Source organism: Rattus rattus, chromosome 9 (assembly GCF_011064425.1).
Source record: "Rattus rattus isolate New Zealand chromosome 9, Rrattus_CSIRO_v1, whole genome shotgun sequence".
NCBI lineage: Eukaryota > Metazoa > Chordata > Mammalia > Rodentia > Muridae > Rattus > Rattus rattus.
The window spans coordinates 95,788,083-95,809,252 of record NC_046162.1 but is presented as its reverse complement, the minus strand read 5'-3'; the positions used below and the strand labels follow the sequence as shown (position 1 = coordinate 95,809,252).

Genomic DNA, 21,170 nt, shown 5'->3' with positions numbered 1-21,170 from the left:
TGTGTTTGTTTTTATTTGCTTTTATCTGTTTTGCTTTTATTTATTTGTTTGTTTATTTTTGTCTTTTGTTTTTTGAGGCAGGGTTTCTCTGTGTAGCCCTGGCTGTCCTGGAACTTGTTCTGTAGACCAGGCTGTTTTTTTTTTTGTTGTTGTTGTTTTTTTTTTTTTTTTTTTTTTTTTCCGGAGCTGAGGACCGAACCCAGGGCCTTGTGCTTGCTAGGCAAGCGCTCTACCACTGAGCTAAATCCCCAACTCCCCAGGCTGTTCTTGAACTCAGAACCTGCCTCTGCCTCCTGAATATTGGGATTAAAGGCGCGCGTGTGTCTTTGTACCACAGTGCATGTGTGGAGGTCAAAGGAAAACTTTCAGGAATCAGTTTTTTGCCATCTAGCATGGGAATCCTTTGGATTAAATTCCGATCGTTGGGTTTGACAGCAAGCACTTCACCCACCCTGTCATAGCACCAGCCCTCTCATTTTCTTGTGTTTCCCTTAGGAACTTCAAAAAAGGATTCTCAGAAAGACAAAGCCTGTGAACCAAAGCCCCAACACATCGAAGGGAAGAAATGGTTAGGTAACTCCGCTTGCCCTTCCTTTCCTGAGGGAAGGCCTGGTTAAAGTGAAGCGAAGTGAAATGGGCTGTGTTGTATCATGTGTCTTTCACAGGAGAATTTTTGATAAGCGACTGGAAGATGAAGTACATCAAATCTGAAGATGAGGAACAGGCCAAATTAATCTGCGACGACTCCAGATTTACAGGTACAGGTTAATAAACAGGCTAGGAAAGGCTGGTGACAGTTTAATACACGACTTCTGTTTACCACTGCACTTCCTGAAGATCATGTTAAACTAAAACACACCAAAATCCTTACACTGTCCTTTTAGTGGTAGTGTGGTGGTGACATGTACTCCTGGTGGTGGACTACCATTGTCGAATGCTCTCAGGGCATTTAAGATTTACACTTCTGCCAGTGCTCTACTTTAACCACTGCGTTGCCCTAACATGGCTTTAGGCATGAGCCAAACATATGGAAGGACACAGATATTAGGTATTAGAACTCAATAAGGGGCTGGAGAGATGGCTCAGCGGTTAAGAGCACTGACTGCTCTTCCAGAGGTCCTGAGTTCAATTCCCAGCAACCACATGGTGGCTCACAACCATCTGTAATGGGGCTGATGCCCTCTTCTGGAGTATCTGAAGATAGCTACAGTGTACGCATATACATAAAATAATAAATAAATCTTTAAAAAAAAAGAAGTCAATAAAAATAACTAATTATGTCCCTAGTAGGTCTATACCTGAACACGTGAGACAGGTGAGAGTCCCTCTTGTTTACGAAGACTTAGCAATGAAAAGAACTGTTGAACAGACAAAGGGCGCTTCTCAGCTATCAGACAAGCCACATGTTTAGCTGTGGTTGTTTGGAATGGTGCTCATATTTTTTAAATGCTATTTTATTATATCTTTCTCATCACTTTAAGAAGTACAACTAGGGGGCTGGAGAGATGGCTCAGTGGTTAAGAGCACTGACTACTCTCACAGAGGTTCTGAGTTCTATTCCCAGCAACCACTTGGTGGCTCGCAACCATCTGTAACGGGATCTGATGCCCTCTTTGGGTGTGTCTGAAGACAGCTACAGTGTATTCATATAAATAAAATCATTAAATTAAAAAAAAAGAAGTGCAATTAATCATAGTTTAAAGCAAGATTATTTTCTCTTTGCAATCTTTTCTCATTTAAGCCTGAATGAAATAGTAAACTTGGTTTTCAATCTAATTGATTAATCAGTGTTTGTTCCTGTGATTTATGCATGTGTGTGCATGTGGCTGCATACACCCATGCATTATAGTGGAAACAAGAGGTTGGTGGTATATCTTCTGCTATGGATACCTTATCATTTGTAGATGGGCCCTTTCCCAAAGTCTGGAGCTCACCATTTCAGCGTTACCCCAGGAGCTGCCTGTCTACATCCCAGAGCACTGGGATTTAAGCACTTTACCCAGTTTTTACATGGCTGCTAGGAGTCTAAACCCAGCCCCTCAAGGTTGCTCAGCAAGCACTTTACCCACTGAGTCATTTTCCAAAAGCCAAAATAACGCTTTCTGTCCTTGAAATATTTTAGTGAACACGTGTAATGTTTGTCAAGTTCCTATGACTGGCAAGATCATGTTCTTCATCTCTGTCAATTGGTTTTGACAACATTTTTAAAATCTCATGAGAAATGATGGTTTCTGAGTTCATCAGATCCCTCATAGGAGGCACAGGAGCACAAGTGATTGAATCTATGAATGAGTGCAACTTAGGAACAATCAGACAGATGGCATGAGCTTCAGGACAAATACATTAGCCAATGACCTTAGGAAGAGGAGTTGATGTGTAGCATTTACTAAAGCATTTAACTGCTTAGTCTGGATGTTACTGCTTTATACACAGCAGCTCAAACAGAGAGCATGCTCTCTCAGCCACTTGATTTTGGGCAGTTCCCTTCACATTGTCTCAAAAAATGACCACAAGAGAGAGCATCCATGTATGTGTTACATGCTACTAATTCAGCAATCAGAATACAAACCAAAAACTACCCTGGTGGTTCTCAAAATAGTGCTGAGGCTGGCTAGCTCTCACTGGCCTAGAGTAGGTTGCATTGTTGTTATATACAAATTCTTGGCCAAATCTTACATCATCCATCTAAGGAGCAAGGGTGGGAAGGCTCAGTGCCATTTTGCTCCCCCTCTAAACTGGCATTGGAAGAGAATTGTTCCCTCGGTGAAAACTATAGTTGCTGTCGTCATACAGAGAACATGGATTCCCGAGAGGCAAAACCAGTGGATGTCAGAGCCAGGTTTTAGCTCTGTGGTTGTGCTCTTGTTTAGAATATGCAAAACCTTGTATTTGGTCACCCAAAAAAAGTGATGGGTGTCTACCATGACGAGTACTTACTTTTCCCCTAAGATTTGAGAGAAGCAATTACTTTACTGCCTGGTGTATCTTCCTGCTTCACAGACTTACATGCAACTATTAGGAGTTTTCAGACTTACAAGGGAATCAAAGGGAGGAGTGCTTTCGATGGAGTCTCCCTGGATCTGCTGCAGTTCGTACAGCTCCTGGAGACATTTGTTGGTGAAGACACCTCCTTAAGTGTCAGCCAGAACCTCGTCTCCTTTTTTCAGAAGAACTTTTCTGAAACAAAGCAAGAGAAAATTAAAGCCTTAGAACAGGTGGGTAACATTTACCAATGCAACAATAGGTCACTATTATCTGTAAGTTCCCAACCTCGGTTCTTCCCAGTGTGCTGTCCCTTTAGAAATGTACAACCAAGCTGAGATGTGGTGACACATGCCTTTAATCCTAGCACTTGGGAGGCAGAGGCAGGCAGATCTCTGTGAGTTTGAAGGCAGCCTGATCTCCAGAGGGAGTTCCAGGTCAGAGAGGGCTATGCAGAGAAACCCTGTCCCCAAAACAAACAAAAGCAACCCAGCATAGCCATTAAATAAAACATTGATTGGTAAGCCAGACTCCAGAGAACTCATTTTCCTAATGACAGGCTTGCTTCTGGCAAGAGATGGCCCATGGTACAGGTTTGTTCTGTCCTTTGAAGCCCGAGGTGCAGAGGTGTGTAGGTGTGGAGGCCTGAAGGTGTGTGTGTGTGTGTGTGTGTGTGTGTGTGTGTGTGTGTGTGTGTGTTTGTGTGTGTGTGTGTGCATGCACTGTCTGCCTTGTGGGAGCATGTGCGGATGCATTTACTAGGGATGTGTTTTTATTCATGGGCCCCCAGTGGCATGTCCCCCTAAACACTGACTGCTTTCTTGAGTGATAAATAAGTGTGCACGCACTATCTTATATGAGCAACTTACTCTGTCGTGGGAAATGCAGGGACTAGTTTCCCCATGTTTATTCAGGTGCTCACTGTCCTTATGAGTCATCTCAGCCTAAGTCCAGGCTTCATGTCCCCTTGGCCTCCTCAAATGCAGTCTCCTTCCCTTAATCAAAAAGTACTTGTTTACTTGTGTCTGTGCGTGTGTGTGTGTGTGTGTGTGTGTGTGTGTGTGTGTGTGTTGTGCTGGGGATCAAACCGAAGGTTTCGCATGCTCTGGGCAAGGGCTTGACCACTGAGCTATACCTCTAGCCCTTGGTTTTAGACACTGAATCTTGCTATGTATGTAGCCCAGCTAGCCTTGGATTCATAATCCTTCTGCTTTAGCCTCCTGGGTGCTGGGACTGTAGATATGTGCCACCATGGCTGGTATATTCACTATTTTTATAATTAAATCAAGCTCTTTAGTAGTTCAATCATTGTCCATTATCTAATCACTAAAATTATTTAGTGATAGTTCTAAAAAAAAAATCTGTTAAAAATCAAAGTTAGGTTAAGTAAATGTTAAATGTAAACATTTTTCCTTTTAAAAAAGATTTTATTTTAAATTGTGCACACATATGTGTGTAAGTCTATGTCTGTGCACATGGATGTAGGTATCTATGGAGGCCAGAGGCTTTGGATCCCCTGCAGCTACATTTACAGGCAGTTGTGAGCCGCCAGATGTGAGACTCTAACTTGGATCTTCCGGAATGATAGCCAGATGTACTTGTAACTGCTGGGCTGTCTCTCTGGCCTCACAATATCTTTTTTTTAACACAGCTTTGTTGTTGTTGTTATTCGAACACTGTCATTTATTCATTCCTTTTTATTATAAAACATATTCCCTTAAGAGTTTTGAATAATCAGGAAGGGAGTGGAAAGAAGTGGTCAAACATCTTTAAAGCGCACATTACCCTTTCCAATCTGAAGGGCTTTGGTCTTGCACAGAGAATCCCTGGATGTTGTTGTTTAAGAAGTGAAATGGAGTTCAAATCAAGTGAAGGCGTTCAAATCAGTCTCTATGGTTCCCTCTATTGTCCTTATCCCAAAGCAAAGCTGTTTCTATAAGGGGGGAAAAAAATGCCGCACTTCCTTTAAATGCGAAATGCCGGCCAGCAGGATGAAGACTATGCACTTCTTATCCTGTTTGTACCCCAGGTTAGACGGAATTCCTTCCAAGTCCGACGGAGGATTCTCCTGGAAGCCCTCTTTGAGAAGTGGGACAATGATGGCTCAGGCTTTCTGGATCTGAATGAAATTGACGATCTCTTGTATACGTACAAGGAGGGGATGGAAAGAGAATCTATGAAGAAAGGTAAACGATTAACATCTTCCTGTTAAGATGCAGCAACAGCCTGGCTTTCAGTTTCTCAATACTGTGCCCCACCCCCACACAGTCAAAAACAAGCAATCGAGACTGGGAGGTGACTCGGTTGGTCAAGCTCTTGCTATGTAAGCATAGGCTCTGCATAAAAGCCAGGTTCTGGGCTAGGTCAGGCACCTCAGCACCAGGGGAGAGGAGACTTGGGGACCCCTGGAGCATGTTGGTCAGCCAGTGAGCTCCGGATTTGTGAGGGACCCTGTCTCAAAAATAAGATTGGGAGTAACTGAGAAAAATACCTAATCTACTTGCACACACACCAGCATGCACAAGTGCACACGCTCATGAATAATGTACACACACACATACAGAGAAAGAGAGAAAGAGAGAGAGAGAGAGAGAGAGAGAGAGAGAGAGAGAGAGAGAGAGAGAGAGAGAGAGATTCTAAATGTATCGGATACCTTTCCAAGCCTGCTGGTATATTTAGTTTTTTTCTTCTTCTTTCAGTCCTGGGATTTAACTTACAGCCTCGTATATGATGGTCACGCACTCTGAGCTGTATCTCTCTACACCCCTCCCCATTTTTTTACTTTTTAAATGCCAGTTATTTTTTTTAAACAGAGTTTCACTAAGCCTTCAAGGCTGAAGTTAGAGTTCTTCAGTGGGAAGCAGTGAGAGCAGGAGAGCGTGCGGATGCACAGGAACCCGCGTTCCTCTTCATGGAGAACGCGATGTGTTACAGTGATCTCACCAGCCCTGGAGCCCAGGCTGACCCTGTCTGTGAACTGATCATTGGCACAGCCCAAACCATGCAGCCTCAACTCTTAGTTTCTCTCCGCTTTTGTAAGTTCTAAGCTTTCAAGTCTGGCTGGGACTAAAGTTCCTCTTCAGTATATTTAGCTTTGATTCTCTCTCCTTTTTTAAAACTTTATTTTGGGAAGGGGGCTTTTTAATCATTTGTTTGTTTATTTTATGGACACTGGTGTTTTGTCCGCATGCACGTCTGTACAAGGGGGTCAGATCCTCTGCAGCTGGAGTTACAGAAGTTGTGAGCCACCATGTGGATGCTGGGAATTGAACCCAGGTCCTCTGGGAGAACAGCCAGTGCTCTTAACCACGGAGCCATCTCTCTAGCACCAGTTTTTATTCTCTTTCGTAATTTTTCTCTCCCCTTTTCTCTTCTTTTTTTCTTATATTTTTACTTCTCCTAGCTGACATAAAACTTTTTTAAGGGGAAGGAGTTAGAAAACTGGGACATTAGGAAGGACTAAGAAAGTCTTCGGTCTCTTCCCAGTTACCGCGCCCTTGACGCATTGGAGATTGCAAGCCGGCTGTTTGTAGTATGCGCCTCACACGGATTTGTGATTAAATCCAGATTATTCACCTCTCGGCAGGGTCAGAATACATCATCAATAATTCATATCGAATTCTATTCAAAATCCTATGATAATAACATTGATAAGTTGATTAAAATGATACCTGCTGGGCTGGGCATAGAGTCCTTGAATCACAGGCTCAAAGCCTTGAGTTCGATTCCCAGCACTTCATAAACCAGGTGGTACAGCACACATCTGTAGAACCAGCAAGTTCAAGGCTAATCAGGAATACATGAGACCTTCTCTCTTAAAAAAAGAAGATTACTTCTTTGTGAATAGTATTGTGTGGGTTACTGAAAACTTAGGAAAGTTTTCTCTTCTGCCAAACTTTTCATTTATGACAGCATATAGCCGTCTCTTGTTTTAGTCACTGGGTTGTAACCTGATATTTTCACTATTTGTTTTAATGCTCATATTGCCCCAGATTTAGCCCTTTCTGTCTGGCTCCTGTGGCCTCTCATCTTCCCACCCTCAGCACTGTATTCTGAAAATGTTCAAGCATACCGCCCCTCTGAAAGACTCTAACGGCGTCTGACTATCCACCCTCAGCCTCGCTCTGCCAGCGACACCACGACTTCTGTTACCGCTCTATCCACTCCTTGTCCTTCTATCTGTACAGGCCCAGCCGTCCTGAGGGGCAGGGGGGGGGTGAGGATTATAGGAAAGAAGACTCAGACACAACAGTTAAATCAGGAGGGCTGTCCAGTTAGTACTGCGGCAGCCTGGAGTTTAATCTTTAATCCTGTACAGTGTCGTGGGAAACAAAGTCACAAGCCAGCAGAGACAACGGCTGATGTACATTCGATATCTGTGCCTATCCGGAGGCCTCCAAGTCCCTCCCTGTTCCTCCAAGATTGACAGGACATTCAGCCCCTCCCCTTGAGCTTCAAGTGTATTCCCTATCATCCCATGCTTTTCAGTGGGGCCAGGAAATCTGCCATCAGACCCTGGCCTCACCTGACTCTGCCTGACAGGCAGGCTTTCACAGAAGCCAGCAAATGGCTCTTGACATCTACCTATTTCTGTAATTTTTGATACATCTTAAAGCAAAATGTATGCCTCTTCCTGAATACCATTAACATGAGGTCAATATTTAGTTAGCTGGGTTTTTTCCTCTTGGTGCAAAATTAGGTGTGCAACTTTTAAGTGTGAGTTTGCTGAGTTCTGAGGAATCCATGAGCAGTGTAGCTCATGCTTCTTGAGAGAAACAGAACAAAAAAGCTCCTCGTGTCCTTTCCCATGCAGTCCCCACAGCACAATTCCCAAGGCAACCACAGAGAGTTTTTTTCTACCATTATCTTTCCACAAAAATAGAGTCACACAAAACACATACTCTTTACAGAAAGCCTTCTCTCATTCGGCATATTTTTTCTTGAGATTCTGAGACGCTGCGGATTTCTGAGCCACAGGGCAAATAGGTATTTTCGGTTTGAAAAGAAACCTCAGACAGCCTTCCCTGCCATTTTAACGACTCCATCATTCTTAGAGCTCTTCTTTGCTTTCTGATCTGAGATCTTCTGGGTTCAATCTTTGCTTCACCCTTTTCCATCCTGGAATAATTAACTTCCCGGGAGCCTTGGTATCTTTTACTGAAAAGTGGTACTTAGAAGTCAAGATTTAAGTTAGACATATGCTGGTTTGTCCCAAGGCTCTGCTCTCTTTCTCCAGAGTCTTGGAGTATCTTCGTGTATTTGCGTATTCACAGGCATTGTTGTGTGAATATAAAACACGACATCTCTACATCTTTGTCTCCTGATATTAAAAATCGTGAGTTTACACCAGTACCTCCATGTCCAATTCAAAACAGAACCCGTTCTTTTTTTTTTTTTTAATTATTTATTTACGTTACACCTCAATTGCAGCTTTCTCTTCCTCCTCTCCTCCCAGTCCCTCCCTCTCCCCTCCCCACCCCTTACCCACTCCTCTTTCCCACTTCCTCCCATGGATGTCAACCAGACTTTGCACATTAAGTTACAGTAGGACTAGACACATCTACTGAGGCTAGACAAGGCAGCCCAGTTTGGGGAAAGGGATCCAAAGTCAGGCAATGTGGTCAGAGACAGTCCCTGCTCCCACTGTAAGAGTCCCACATGAAGACCCAGCTTCACTGCAGTTACACATGTGCAGGGCCCAGGTCCATCCCATGTGTGCTTTCAGTCGCCATGAGCCCCATGGGCCCAACAGAACCCATGTTTACGTTCTCCCACCTTTATAGATTCCTTCCCCTCACCACACCAGCTCCACAGATGGGTGTTCTTAGCATCTTTCTTAGGCTCTAATGCTCCACGTATGCCAAGCTCTTTAGTCCCATAGATGCCCTCCTCAGCCCATTCAGGCTCCAGCTGCCCACGCTCAGCTGACTGCTACATGAAGTCTTACTAAGGCAGATTTCTCATATTGGGCTTCCCTTTGCTGTAAATATTCTCTTTGTCTTGTTTAGGTTGTAACTCCTTAGACCAGGATGCCCCTCCATTTGGATACCCTATTCACTCCATTTAGCATTTGGAATCTAAATGAGGCTTGGACACCTTAGTCTAGCCTATCCACGGAGCCACCACTCTCTTCACTGCAGTGGCTCGAGGCTGCTCTTGCACTATCACCCTTGCACTGCTCAGACGCTGATAACCCATGCTCACTATCCCCAAAGGACACCCTTCTCAGTGGTGAGCTCTGGTCAAAAGTAGACACTTCCTTCATTCTGCCCAAGGTACTGGCTTTAGGACAACATTGCTCAAGAAGAGACAGGAACCAAGAGCAAACAAAGAACAGGAAGAGAGAGCCTTTCCATTTGGTTGGTTTTGTTTTTCTTTGTTTTGTTTTGATACAGGTTCCCTGTCTATCCTGCAACTCACTATATAGACCAGGCTGGCCTTGAACTCACAGAGATCTTCTTACCTCCCTCTTAAATTCTGGGATTGAAGGTGTGAACTGTCCACCCAGCTTGCTTCATGAGGCACTTTTAATCTGTTTAGAGAGTGAACCCCTTAGGATGCCGTTGGTTCAAATAATAGACGACCCAACCCAGAGCAGCAGGAAAGAGAGGAGCCTACCCATTCATGCAACATCCAGGCTGCTTAAGAGCACTAGGGTTTGGGGGATTCAAATATGAAATTAGGAGGTGTCCAGTTTCTCCTTATCTTCTCGCTTTCACCCTAGCCCTTTCTCTGCTCTGTTTTGACCAGATTGTCATACAACCCTTTCCTTTGTGGTAAGCAGATTCAGGCTTACAATACCTCAGGATCATTCAAGTCAAAGGAATAAAACAGAAACTATCCTCCACCTGATCACTGGAGCAAAAAGTCTGACATTCAGGCATGGTGGTAAACACCTTCAAACCTGGCACTTGGGAAGCAGAGACAAGTGGATTTCTGTGAGTTCAAGTCCAGCCTGGTTTACATAGCAAGTTCCAGGCCAACCAGGGCTAAATAGTAAGATTCTGTCTTGAGAGGAAAAAAAAAAAAAAGAAGAAGAAGAAGAAGAAGAAGAACAGAAAAGGCCTGGTGTGTTCTATACTAAACCAGCCACTCTGACTAGAGGCACAGAATGTTCTGTGCCTTGAGAGTGACCCTGGAGTCCGTGTTCTACATTGGATCCCACTCAAGCTCATAAGCTGCAATGAGAGTAGGGTGGTTTTCCCCAAGGCAAAATGATAAAGGCAAACTCTAGGAGGAAAGTCCCCGGTGCTAACGAGCTAAAAGCAGTGAATGTTCAACTACAGAAGTAAGAGCTTGCACGTGACAAGATGGCTATGAGTTCCAGATGGTGGCTGTTAATTGTGAAATAGGTGGCTTTGAATGGGTGCTCTTGTCATTAAAGGGAGGGAAAAGCCACAGTGGAAGACATTTGATAGGAGAGCTAGAACCCACTTTACAAGGAAAGGACAAGGCTCTATCTGTAGTTACCCCTCTCGGCTGTGACAAAACTACCAGATCAGAGCAGCTTAAAGAAGGAGGGGTTTATTCTGACTCACAGCTGAAGCGGGGCTCATCATGGTGAGGAAAGTGTGGTATTGGGGGAAGGAAGCAGCCGTCCCCACTGGCATTGCAACCACAGTCAGGACACAGGACACAACAGATCCTTGTTTCTTTTTTATTTAGTTTAAGGAATCTTGCCCAAGGAATGATGCCACCCACATTCAGGGTACATCCTGCCCCATCTCAATTAACCTAATCTAAAACTCCCTAATAGGTATGCCTGAGACTTACTACCAAAGTAAGTATTGATCTTATCTGGTTGCTAATCATTATAAACCATCATGCACTATGTCTTACTTTTTGTTTTGTTTTCTCCAGGACAGGGTTTCTCTGTGGAGCCCTGGATGTCCTGAACTCACTCTATAGACCAGGCTGGCTTTGAACTCAGAAATCCATCTGCCTCTGCCTTCTGAGTGCTAGGATTAAAGGAGTGTGCCACGACTGCCCCACTACCCTATGGCTTGTTAATGTATAATATGAAAATACTTTTTACATTCACTAGGAAACATGTGCCAAAATGCTTGTAGTACAGTTCCTAGGAGTGAAATATTAAAGATACCCCAAACTCACATTGCCAGGAGAGCAAATAACCGGTGATGTTATTATACAAATGCGGTGGCTTAGATAAATGAGTCAAAGCCACTGGGACACCCCGAGGAACACAGTAGTATAATATTGAGTGAAAAAGCAAGTCCTAGGGCTGGGAAGGTGGCTCAGAGTCCTTGAGAACCTGAGTTCTCAGTGTCTACTTCAGGTGGTTTACAACTGTCTGTAACTTCAGTTCCATGGGATCCAACATCCTCTTCTTGTCTCCATGGGCATACACGCAAGCATGCACACACACACACACGCACACATACAACCATGAAGACACTCATAAACACAAAATAATCTTATTTTAAGCACGAGGCTGGAGAGATAGCCTCCAAGGGAACCAGGAATACATGTGGTATACAAACATATATACAGGCAAAACACCTATAAACATAAAGAATAAAAATTAAGTAAATTACATTTTAGGATAAAAGAAAAGAAAAAGTAAAACATTAAAAATTAAAAGCAAGTCCAAGAAAATTACATGTGGTTTGATAGTCTTTGTGTAATGTTTACAAACAGGTAAAAGTAAACTTTGTAACAGTCATAACACAGTTGCTGTTATGTAACAAATTTCAGTTAAGAGCTGAAAGGAAACCTGGGATAGAACAGGGCTGAGGGGATGCAGAAGCTAAGTTCATGTTTGATAGTAGATTCATAGTTGTACAAAAGGAAAGTGAATGAGGCCTGGAGAGATGGAGCAGAGGTTAAGAGCACTGGCTGCCCTTCCTGAGGACCCAGGTTCAGTTTCCAGTACCCACATAGTTAGTGGCTCACAACCCTCTGTAACTCTAGTTCTGTGGGATCTGGCGCCCTCTCAGGCCTCCAGGAGCACCAAGCACAAATGTGATACACAGACATGCATGCAGGCAAACACTCATATACATAAAATAATAAAGTTCTAAAAAGGAGAATGAAAGAGAAGATCTGAGGCCCACTTCATTGGCGGACTGCTTCTGGAGCAAGTGTGAGACTCTGACTTTAATCCTGAACACTGCAGAGATAGAATTTTAAAAGTGTAGGTACAGATGTGTGCAAGCGATGGTCAGGGACTGTGAGTGGAATGAGAATACTGGAACAAACCATCCTTCGATGGCACCAAAGGCAGCTGTGCTTTGAGACGAGGCTAGATTCAAATAGGAACTTGGACCAGGGAATCTCATAATGCAAACTGTGGGAGTTGCTTTGGTTTGGCCTTTTGAGAGAGTGCCCCAGTAGCTCAGGCTTGATTCCAAAAACTCGTGATCTTTCTGCTTTAGCCTCCTAAATGCTGGAATTATAGGCATGAGTATAAGCCGTGTGTGTGTGAGTGTGTGTGTGTGTGTGTGTGTGTGTGTTTGCATGAGTGTGTGTGTGTGTGTCTGTATGTGTGTTTGCATGAGTGAGTGTGTGTGTGTGTGTGTGTGTGTGTGTGCTCATACTGGTATGCATTCCAGTTCTGCAGACTGAACCCAGAGCTTTGTGAATGTGAGACAAGAGTACTACCACTGAGCCATATTCCCAGCCCAGCAAGTTGTGTTTGAGTCTTACAAATATGTAGGAAGCATTAATTATTAGTAAGTCCACTCTAAAGAGATAACATCTATTTGGGGTTATAAAAGTAAGAGTGGAAATGAGTGGCAACAAGGGACAGTGCCAAAGCGAAGAGAATAGAACATGGAAGACAGACAAATGAGGGAGCCATAGTGGACCTAGCCGCACAGTAGAATTAAAACAAAACCGTAGCCGGCATGAAAGTCATGCTGAACATGGCGTAGGAAGTCAGTCACCGGGCTCATAAAGACCTTTAATGTGCTTGGTTTCACACAGAGCACACATGTTAAAGGCCTTAGCTTGCTGTGAGAGGAAAACGAACCTTCAGTCTGTTCTCTACTTCTCACTTTTGTCTTTTAGCTAAACTGCACATAAACTTTCCAAAGCCGAGTCCTGGTCATGAAGTCAAACTGTCTTCAAAGCAATTTCAGAGGTACATAGAACTGGTCGTATCTGAACTCAGGGGCAATGAAGACCAAGTTCTGGAAAACGTTGTGGAATTCCTGATGAGTTCTTTAGAGAGGACCCACACTGAGGGTCTAAGGAACTGTGCAAGACGGAAATGGCTCCATCAGATCCAACATGCTGCAGAGACAAGTGGGGTGTCCCTGGAGCCGGTGTACACGGAAACCTTCAAGGCCCTCACCCAGGTATGCTCCCTAAGGTCATATAAGAGAAAGCTAAGTTTACTTGCAGTATGTGACATTCAGTGGCTACACATATGTTCAGGAGGAACACACAAAATCTGCTTGAAAAACTTGGATGCTGCAAAAAAATAATCAGTGAGCGATGGCTGCTACAGATGATGTATTTATTATCAGATTCTATTAACAACTCAAACCTAGGGGTGTAGTGTGACTGATAGGAAGCCCTGTGTGTACAAAGCTCCCGGGTCAATCCCAGCTCTCTCTCACTCAGGTGTGAGTGGCGTTTACTGCAATCTCAGAAGGCAGAGCCAAGAGGATGAGAATTTTAAAATCATCCTTGGGTATATTCTGAATTTGAGGCCAGGCCGGGTGGGTTACGTAAAGTTCTATCTTTAAATAAATGGATTAAGATGAGGCAAGCTAAGCGAGATAAAGCCGGGGTGGTTGGAGAAAGACAGAAAGGGGTGGAAATGATGGCCTGGGCTTTCATTTGTTCTGAGAGTCAAGTCCGACGAGACGAGATAAAGAATGATACTGAGGAATGGCAGCCAGGAGACGCACAGCAGCCCAAGCTTCATTTACTGAGCATGAGACTTGCGGAACAATTCACCCATCAAAACAGACTTTTTAATTGTTTAAGTTTCATTTTTATTTTTGAGCGGCACACTGGGGAGTATGTGTAAAGGTGTAAAGTGCATGGGTAAAGGGCAACTTGTGGGGGTGGCTCTCTCTCTCTCCACCAAGTGGGTTTCAGACTGGTCAGGGAGACTTTCAGGCCAGCCCAGGCTACATCCGGAGAGAGAGAAAAATAAATAAGTAAATAAATGGATGAAAAAGAAAGACAAATAGCTAACGATTTTTAAGTTTCAACATTCTTAGCCATTAGGGAAACAAAACTTAAAACTAGTTTTACAATGTGTCTCACCCTAGTCATAATGGCTGAGATTAGGAAACAAATGGCCACGGAAGTTGGTGAGGACGTGGGGAAAGAGGAAGCCTTATCCAGGGCTGATGAGAGTTTAAACCAGTACAGCCGCTGTATGAATCAGTGCGGATGGTCTTCCAAAGCTAAAAGGAGGACCACCATGCGGCTCGGCTGTACCACTCCTAGGCGGAGACTAAAGAACTCCCTATCCTACCACAGAGATACTTGTATGTCAGCATTCGCGGCTGCACCTTTCCCAGTAGCAGAGAAACAGAAGCAGTGTGGATGGTCATCAGTAGGAGAACGGATAAAGAAAATGTGGTGCAGAAACACAATGGCGTCTTGCTCAGCTGTAAAGAAAGATGAACTTATAGAGTCTGCCCGAAGATGGAGCACTCTAGAAATATCGACGTGACCCAAACTCAGAAAGACAAGAATCTCATGTTCTCTCTCATATGCAGACCCTAGATGCCTGTATGTAAATAAAGGGAATGTGTTAGTCAGGGTTCTCTAGAGAAACTGTAAAAAATAAATCCTGTTTTTCCTCTTTCCAGCCTCTGCTCCCAGAATGTTTGCTCTGAGATGAATTCTCCGTTAATGCACTCCTAGGCCACAAGCTTTGCTCATTCCCTCATACCTCATAACTTATCTAATCCACTCAAACTATTCTGTTTCCACACAGTTAGTTATCTCTCCTCATCTTCTTACGTCCAAGTCTGAGCAAATCTCCCCTTTATTCTATCCTGAGTTCATCTATCTGCCAGTTAGTTACCTCTCCTTCCAACCCCGCCTGCTTCTTCCTCCGAATCCCAGCCCAAATCTCCCTCACCTCTCATTATTTCCCAGAATCCTCTCTCTCTTCCTGCCAGTGTCCTACCTGCTATTTCCTGCCTCAGTTCATTGGCCATAGGCTTTTTTATTATTGACAAGTGATGCTTCTAAGAGATTCTCTCAACAGAGAAATGATAGGATGTGTGTGTGTATGTGTGTGTGTGTGTGTGTGTGTGTTCCTCCTATATATTCATCATACACATCGTATATATTCAGTGGTATAGCACGCACCTTTAATCCCAGGATTCAGGAGGCAGAAGCAGGAGGATCTTTGTGACTGAGGCAATCCTTCTCTATACAGTGAGCTCCAAGACATTCAGGACTACATAGAAAGAGTCTGTCTCAAAAAAGTTGTATATAGATAGATTATTAGAATGACTTACAGCACATCCAACAATGAATGTCTATCAACAGAGGTCCAAGGATCCAGTGTCTCTTTAGTCCATAAAGCTGGACATCTCAGCTGTTCTTCAATATACGCCAGAATCCTGAGGAAGTAGGCTCCAGTACCGGAAAAGGAATGAGTTTACCCGTGAGAGTGAGGGCGAGCAGGCAAAGAGCAACACTTTGTCCTTCCATGTCCTTTAACTATATAGGCTTCCACCAGACGACGTGGCCTAGATTTAAACTATGTCTCAAAAGAACCAGATTTAAGGTGGGTCTTCCCACCTCAAATTGTTCAATCAGGAAAAACATCTGTCACAGATATACCCAGCTTAGGTTTCAATTAATTTCAGAGGTAGTCAAGTTGACGACCAAGAATAGCCATCACAGGGTATAAGACTGAGTATACAGGAAGGGCGCCAGAGGGGCCGTGGCGAGGGGAACGGGAAGGTCCACGTGTGACCTGAAAGCAGAGAGGAGGCTATTGGGGTGGAGCAAATTTTGTTTGATGAATGCCACAGCAAAACCTAATCTTGACATGCAAGTCCAAATGGTTAAGAACTCCTTAAGGCTGTAAAAACGCCTCAGCTGTTAAGTACACTCGTTGCACTTGCAGAGGACCCAGTTTTGACTCCCAGCACCCACAAGGTGACTCACAATCACCTGTAACTCCAGTTCCAGGAGATCCAATGTGCTCTCCTGGCCTCTGCCGGCACCAAGCATGCGCGTGGAACAGGTCCATGCATGCACACACAGCACCCATACACATAACATAAAAATAAAGAAAAATCTCTTTCAAACTTAAAACAGGTCCTTGAGAGCTTTGTTTACAAACATTAGTTCATTCATGCTTCGGTGATGAAAGATGAGGAAAACACAGGCGCTGTCTTGCCCCGATCTCTCAAGTCAGTACCTTTTACTGAACTCCCTCACCTTCAACTTGACTGTGCTTCCGAAGGCTCTAAGTTTTCAACCTTTGAATTTGATTATAGCTAAGAGGTTTTAGTTTGGCTTGGGGTGTGTTTGTTTTCAGAAAAAGCAATCTAACTACATATAAGACAGCCATTCCGCTGACTAAAACTCGGGTTTGAAGGGCAACGTGGTCTCAGCCTTTTCCCCACTGCCCATCATGATTGGTAATCTCTGCACCATTTAGTCAATAAAAGTATTGATGCCAGATCCCCACATAGGCGGGCAAACAGATTGGGGGTTTCTGTAGCTGCTGACAAGTTCATGGCCAGAAATATGTTGCCACAGGATGCTGAAGCTCACGGAAATAAGAAGATCAGTGCTCACATTTCCCTCCTAGAGGAAAACGTACTCCTGCCTGAGAGAGGGCACGTTCTCTTGAGGAATGTGGCTTGCACTCTAGATGATGCTCCGTTTGTCCTGAACAAAGTGCTGTACAGGGACATGAAGGGAATCAGGTAAGAACTCGCTGAAGAGTCGGTTTCTTTCTCTGTAAAGTCTTAAAGATAGGACTCTCGTGTACTTCTGGCTGGCCTTGAACTCCTGATCTCCCCGCCTCTCCCCTCCAAGTGCTCCTTTGCAGGTATGTGTCACCAGGCCTGGCTCTGGTTGTGTCTTTTTAAAGCAGTATTTTGCCTTCTGAAGTAAATCGGCATGTGTGTGTACCACTTACATGTCCAGTGCCTGTAGAGGCCAGAAGAGGGTGTCAGAGCCCCTAGAACTGGAGTTATAGCCGGCTATGAGCCACCATGTGGGTTCTGGGAATTGAGCCCAGATCTTCTTCAAGAGAAGCAGTGCTCTTAACTGCTGAACCATTCTCTCCAGCCTTGTGATTTCAAATGGTTTTTACCAGATCATTTCTAGAACTCACTCTGGAAATGATTCACCATTTAGGGGCTCAGCTTTACCAGGTTGGCTCCACAATATGTAGCCCCATCATCTGGTACATGTACTAATACACACATGCATGTATGTATATGTATGCGTGTATGTATGTATGTATACGTGTATGTATATGTATGTATTGAACTGGATGCGTCACACATGCCCCGAAATCACTCCTCCACCTTTGAACTACACTTCAAGCCCTAAGACTATCTTTAAAATTTTTCTAAGTCAGCACCTCCAAACTGGTGATCCACCTCTCCTCCACATAATGCTTAAGATCATAGAGTTTGTTTTCTCTGTGGCTTAGTCTAAAGCCTGTGACTTTTCCTTTCCTTGGGTCCCTTTTCAACAGCTTTACAGTAGTGGATGAAGGCAAGCCAATCCATGTGCCCCAAGTTCAGCACCATGGAAACATCTTCTTCTGGAACAGTACCCGAAGTAAGAATGAGCAAAATGGGTCGTTCCTGGCCCTGCCTCTTCAGGATGCATACATGAGGATCTTCGGGGTCCTGGCAGTTGACACGCTCCGAGATCCTCGTGAAATAAACATCTTCTTACCTCATGAGATCAGATTCTATCAGGTAAGCTAGAGGTCTGCAAGCACAGCGGTCAATAGCTTCTCTGAATGTCTTGAGAGTCAACCCGGGAATGGAGGAAAGGAAGATACTGCATGTAGACAGTCCCGCCATGTTTCCTGTATGTTGCAGCCTCTTGACATGTTCCTTATCATTTGTAGAAGGACTGGGATACACATGCATGCCTGAGCCTCTCTGGAATATTGCTCATATGAGCCTCAGTCCTAGAAACTGATGCTTTGTAACAGAACAAAAGACCAAACCACTGAGACCCTCAAAACTGGAATGGACCCGCAGAAGGGTGTGCTGGCTAGTTTAAACTGGTAACTTGTCATAACCTAGAATAACCTGGGAGAGAGAGACTTAGTGGGGAATTATGTAGACTAGGTTGGCCTGTGGGTATGGCTGTAGGGGGTTATCTTGATTGTTAATTGATGTAGAAAGACCAAACCTATTGTGGGCAGCACTGTAAAGATGGGGGGAGTGGGAGGGGTCTGTGTCTTTTTCAAAGACAGGGGCTGCTGAGCAGTGTAAGAGAGAAGAAGCTGACTCAGCATAGCAGTAAGCAAGGAGAGTTTACTCTCTCTCCTCTTGACTGTGCATGGGACGGATGCTTTACCCAGTTTAAGTTCCTGCTTTGACTTGCCTGAAATAACACACTGCAACCCGAGTTAACCCTTCCTTCCCTACATTGTTCTCTGTCAGGATATTTTTTCACAGCAACAAAACCAAAGCTAGGGCAGAGGGATGTATTTGTTTTTATTAATAATGTTCCCTATCGATTCCTTTGTTCTTTCCACAAGGGATGCTAAATATGATATGTATCCTCAGAGCTCTTGATTCTGGTGTCATCATTTCTGAGGAAAATGAAGAAGCCCAAATATTTCTTGAGAGTTCATGTCTTCAAATTAGACCAAGAAAATGACAGGCATGTTTCAGACTGTGAAGTAGCTAGAACATTTTGATCTAAGTTTATGGATAGAAATTGCAATGAAGATTTAAAGCTTGTGGAGCCCGGGGTCTGTGGCCTGTGGCAGGTCACTGCACCAGTATTCTTTGTCCCTTGAAGTCCCTTTTCTTTGTGTGAGTTTGACACACACACACACACACACACACACACACACACACACACACACTTCTCCTATTCTTCACCTTATGCTGGACAACTGAGGACAGTGGTGGGTTCTTTCTCTGATCATCTCATTTAGTACGACTCATTCTCATGTCTAGTATGCAACAAAGATAGGATAAAACAGATGGTGGAGTATAACGTTGGCTGTAAACTAACGGCTTAGAAGTCTCATCCTTGGGGTTGGGGATTTAGCTCAGTGGTAGAGCGCTTGCCAAGCAAGCACAAGGCCCTGGGCTCGGTCCCCAGCTCCGAAAAAAAGAAAAGGAAAAAAAAAAAAAAAGAAGTCTCATCCTTGAGACTGACCAAATGATGATAAATGAGTTAGCTCTAGTCTTGGAAATTACAACTGTAGGTTACCCTTAGATGACCTAAATCTCAATCTCTCTCTCTCTCTCTCTCTCTCTCTCTCTCTCTGTGTGTGTGTGTGTGATTTTGAAGAATTTGTGTTTCTTTGAGTTTTTTTATGGGCTTCCCATTTATCCCTTCTCTATGGAAGAGTCCTGTGCTAACAGGAAGACTGTAACTGGCATTTATAGGTCTTGAAACCAAACATATTCTGTTCAGTTGCCCTGATGTTGAAGGCTATGAATATAAAATAATAATATTGGGAGCCAGGTTAATTCCAGGACTTGGGAGACAGAAGTGAATCTCTGCTCTGGTCTACATAGCAAGTTCTAGGCTGGGCAGGCAGGGCCACATAATGAAAACCTGTCTCAGCAAATAATAATAATATTGATATCAGATAAGGACAACTCATAACATTCTAGAGTAAAATCTTAGCTTTTGAAAGATTTCTTTTTCCTTTCTAAGTTTATCTTCTTCTGGCTGCACATAATCAAAAAGCATTAAAAATGTATAGGCCTCTCTACACTTTTGGTGTCTTATGATCCTTTCTGCATAGCAGAATCTCAAAGAGTATTTCTCGGAGAACTTATTAACTAATTTGTCAATCATAAATCTAAGAGACAATCATCGATGACCACTATGTAATTTACAAAAATATGCAAGTAATCGTCTGTCTTCACAGGGTGTTGCCAATGCCTTCAGCAGGGCTTATCACTACGTTCACAGCAGGGAACACATTCTGCACACTGTGCTCACCGGCATCAGGTGGCTCTTCGGTATCACGGCTGGCATCACCACCATCACTACGTGCTTCATCGAACCTAGCTCAGAAGAGGAGGTGAGGCCCGGCCATGTCACACCTTCCCAATACTATACCATTATTGAATATTAGTGTCTTGCTAACATTTAAGAGTCATTATTGGGGATGTGGCTCAGTAGTAGATCCCTTGCTAGCATGCTCAAGGCTCTGGGTTTGATCCCAGAACCACACACATCAAAAGAAACTAATAAAGACAAGTATGACCCCAACTCATAACAAGTATCTATTAAAATTGTCTTGGGTAAAAGGAATATTGTTTGATCAACATGGAGAAAAAGCAAGAGTCTGTCAGGGAGATGGCTCAATGGATACAGATGCTCCATTGCAGGTTTGATGAATTTGCTCCCCAGTTCGCACAAGGAGAGAATCAGCTCCTGAGACTTGTCTTCTGGCCTCCACACATGTGGCAAACACACCTGCACACACACACGTAGGTGAGAAAGACACTGGGTGAGGATTTAGCCGAGCAAATCCCAGACCTCCTGAAGATAGGCTTTCTCCCACAGGCAAGTGAGATACTTAGGAAACAATTGAGTTTAAAAGTCCCAGTGTTTAAAGGATGGGGCTGGAGACATGGCTCAACAGTTAAGAACACTAGCTGCTCTTGCAAAGGACCCAGGTTCAATCCCCAGAAACCACAATGTGGCTCACAACCACTTGCCATTCCGGTTCTAGAAGATACAGTGCCCTCTTCTGATCTTCATGGGCTGCAGCCTGCATATAATGCATATGAACTCATGCAAACATACTCGAGGATATATTAGATAGATAGTTGATAGATAGATGGATGATAGATAGATAGATAGATAGATAGATAGATAGATAGATAGATAGACAGACAGACAGACAGACAGATGTTTCAATTTGGGTGGGTTGGGTTGGAGAAGTTACTCAGTGGTTAAGAGCATTGATTGCTCTTGCAGAGGACCCAGGTTCTGTTCCCAGCACCCACACCAGGTGGTTCACAGCTGCCAGTAACTCCAGTTCCCAGGGTTCCAACACC

The 21,170-nt window shown here is 43.9% G+C and overlaps 1 protein-coding gene across 1 annotated transcript in view; it reads left to right on the top strand.

The window, feature by feature from the left end:
* Positions 1-21,170, top strand: part of Efcab5 (EF-hand calcium binding domain 5) — a 97,252-nt gene that overhangs the window by 55,349 nt on the left and 20,733 nt on the right. The window contains exons 6-14 of the mRNA XM_032914129.1: position 82; positions 496-573; positions 666-758; positions 3,001-3,215; positions 5,012-5,168; positions 13,012-13,301; positions 16,696-16,865; positions 17,648-17,876; positions 20,030-20,185. Of these exons, the coding sequence (XP_032770020.1) occupies position 82; positions 496-573; positions 666-758; positions 3,001-3,215; positions 5,012-5,168; positions 13,012-13,301; positions 16,696-16,865; positions 17,648-17,876; positions 20,030-20,185 (1,389 nt within the window). The remainder of the gene's footprint in view (positions 1-81; positions 83-495; positions 574-665; positions 759-3,000; positions 3,216-5,011; positions 5,169-13,011; positions 13,302-16,695; positions 16,866-17,647; positions 17,877-20,029; positions 20,186-21,170) is intronic.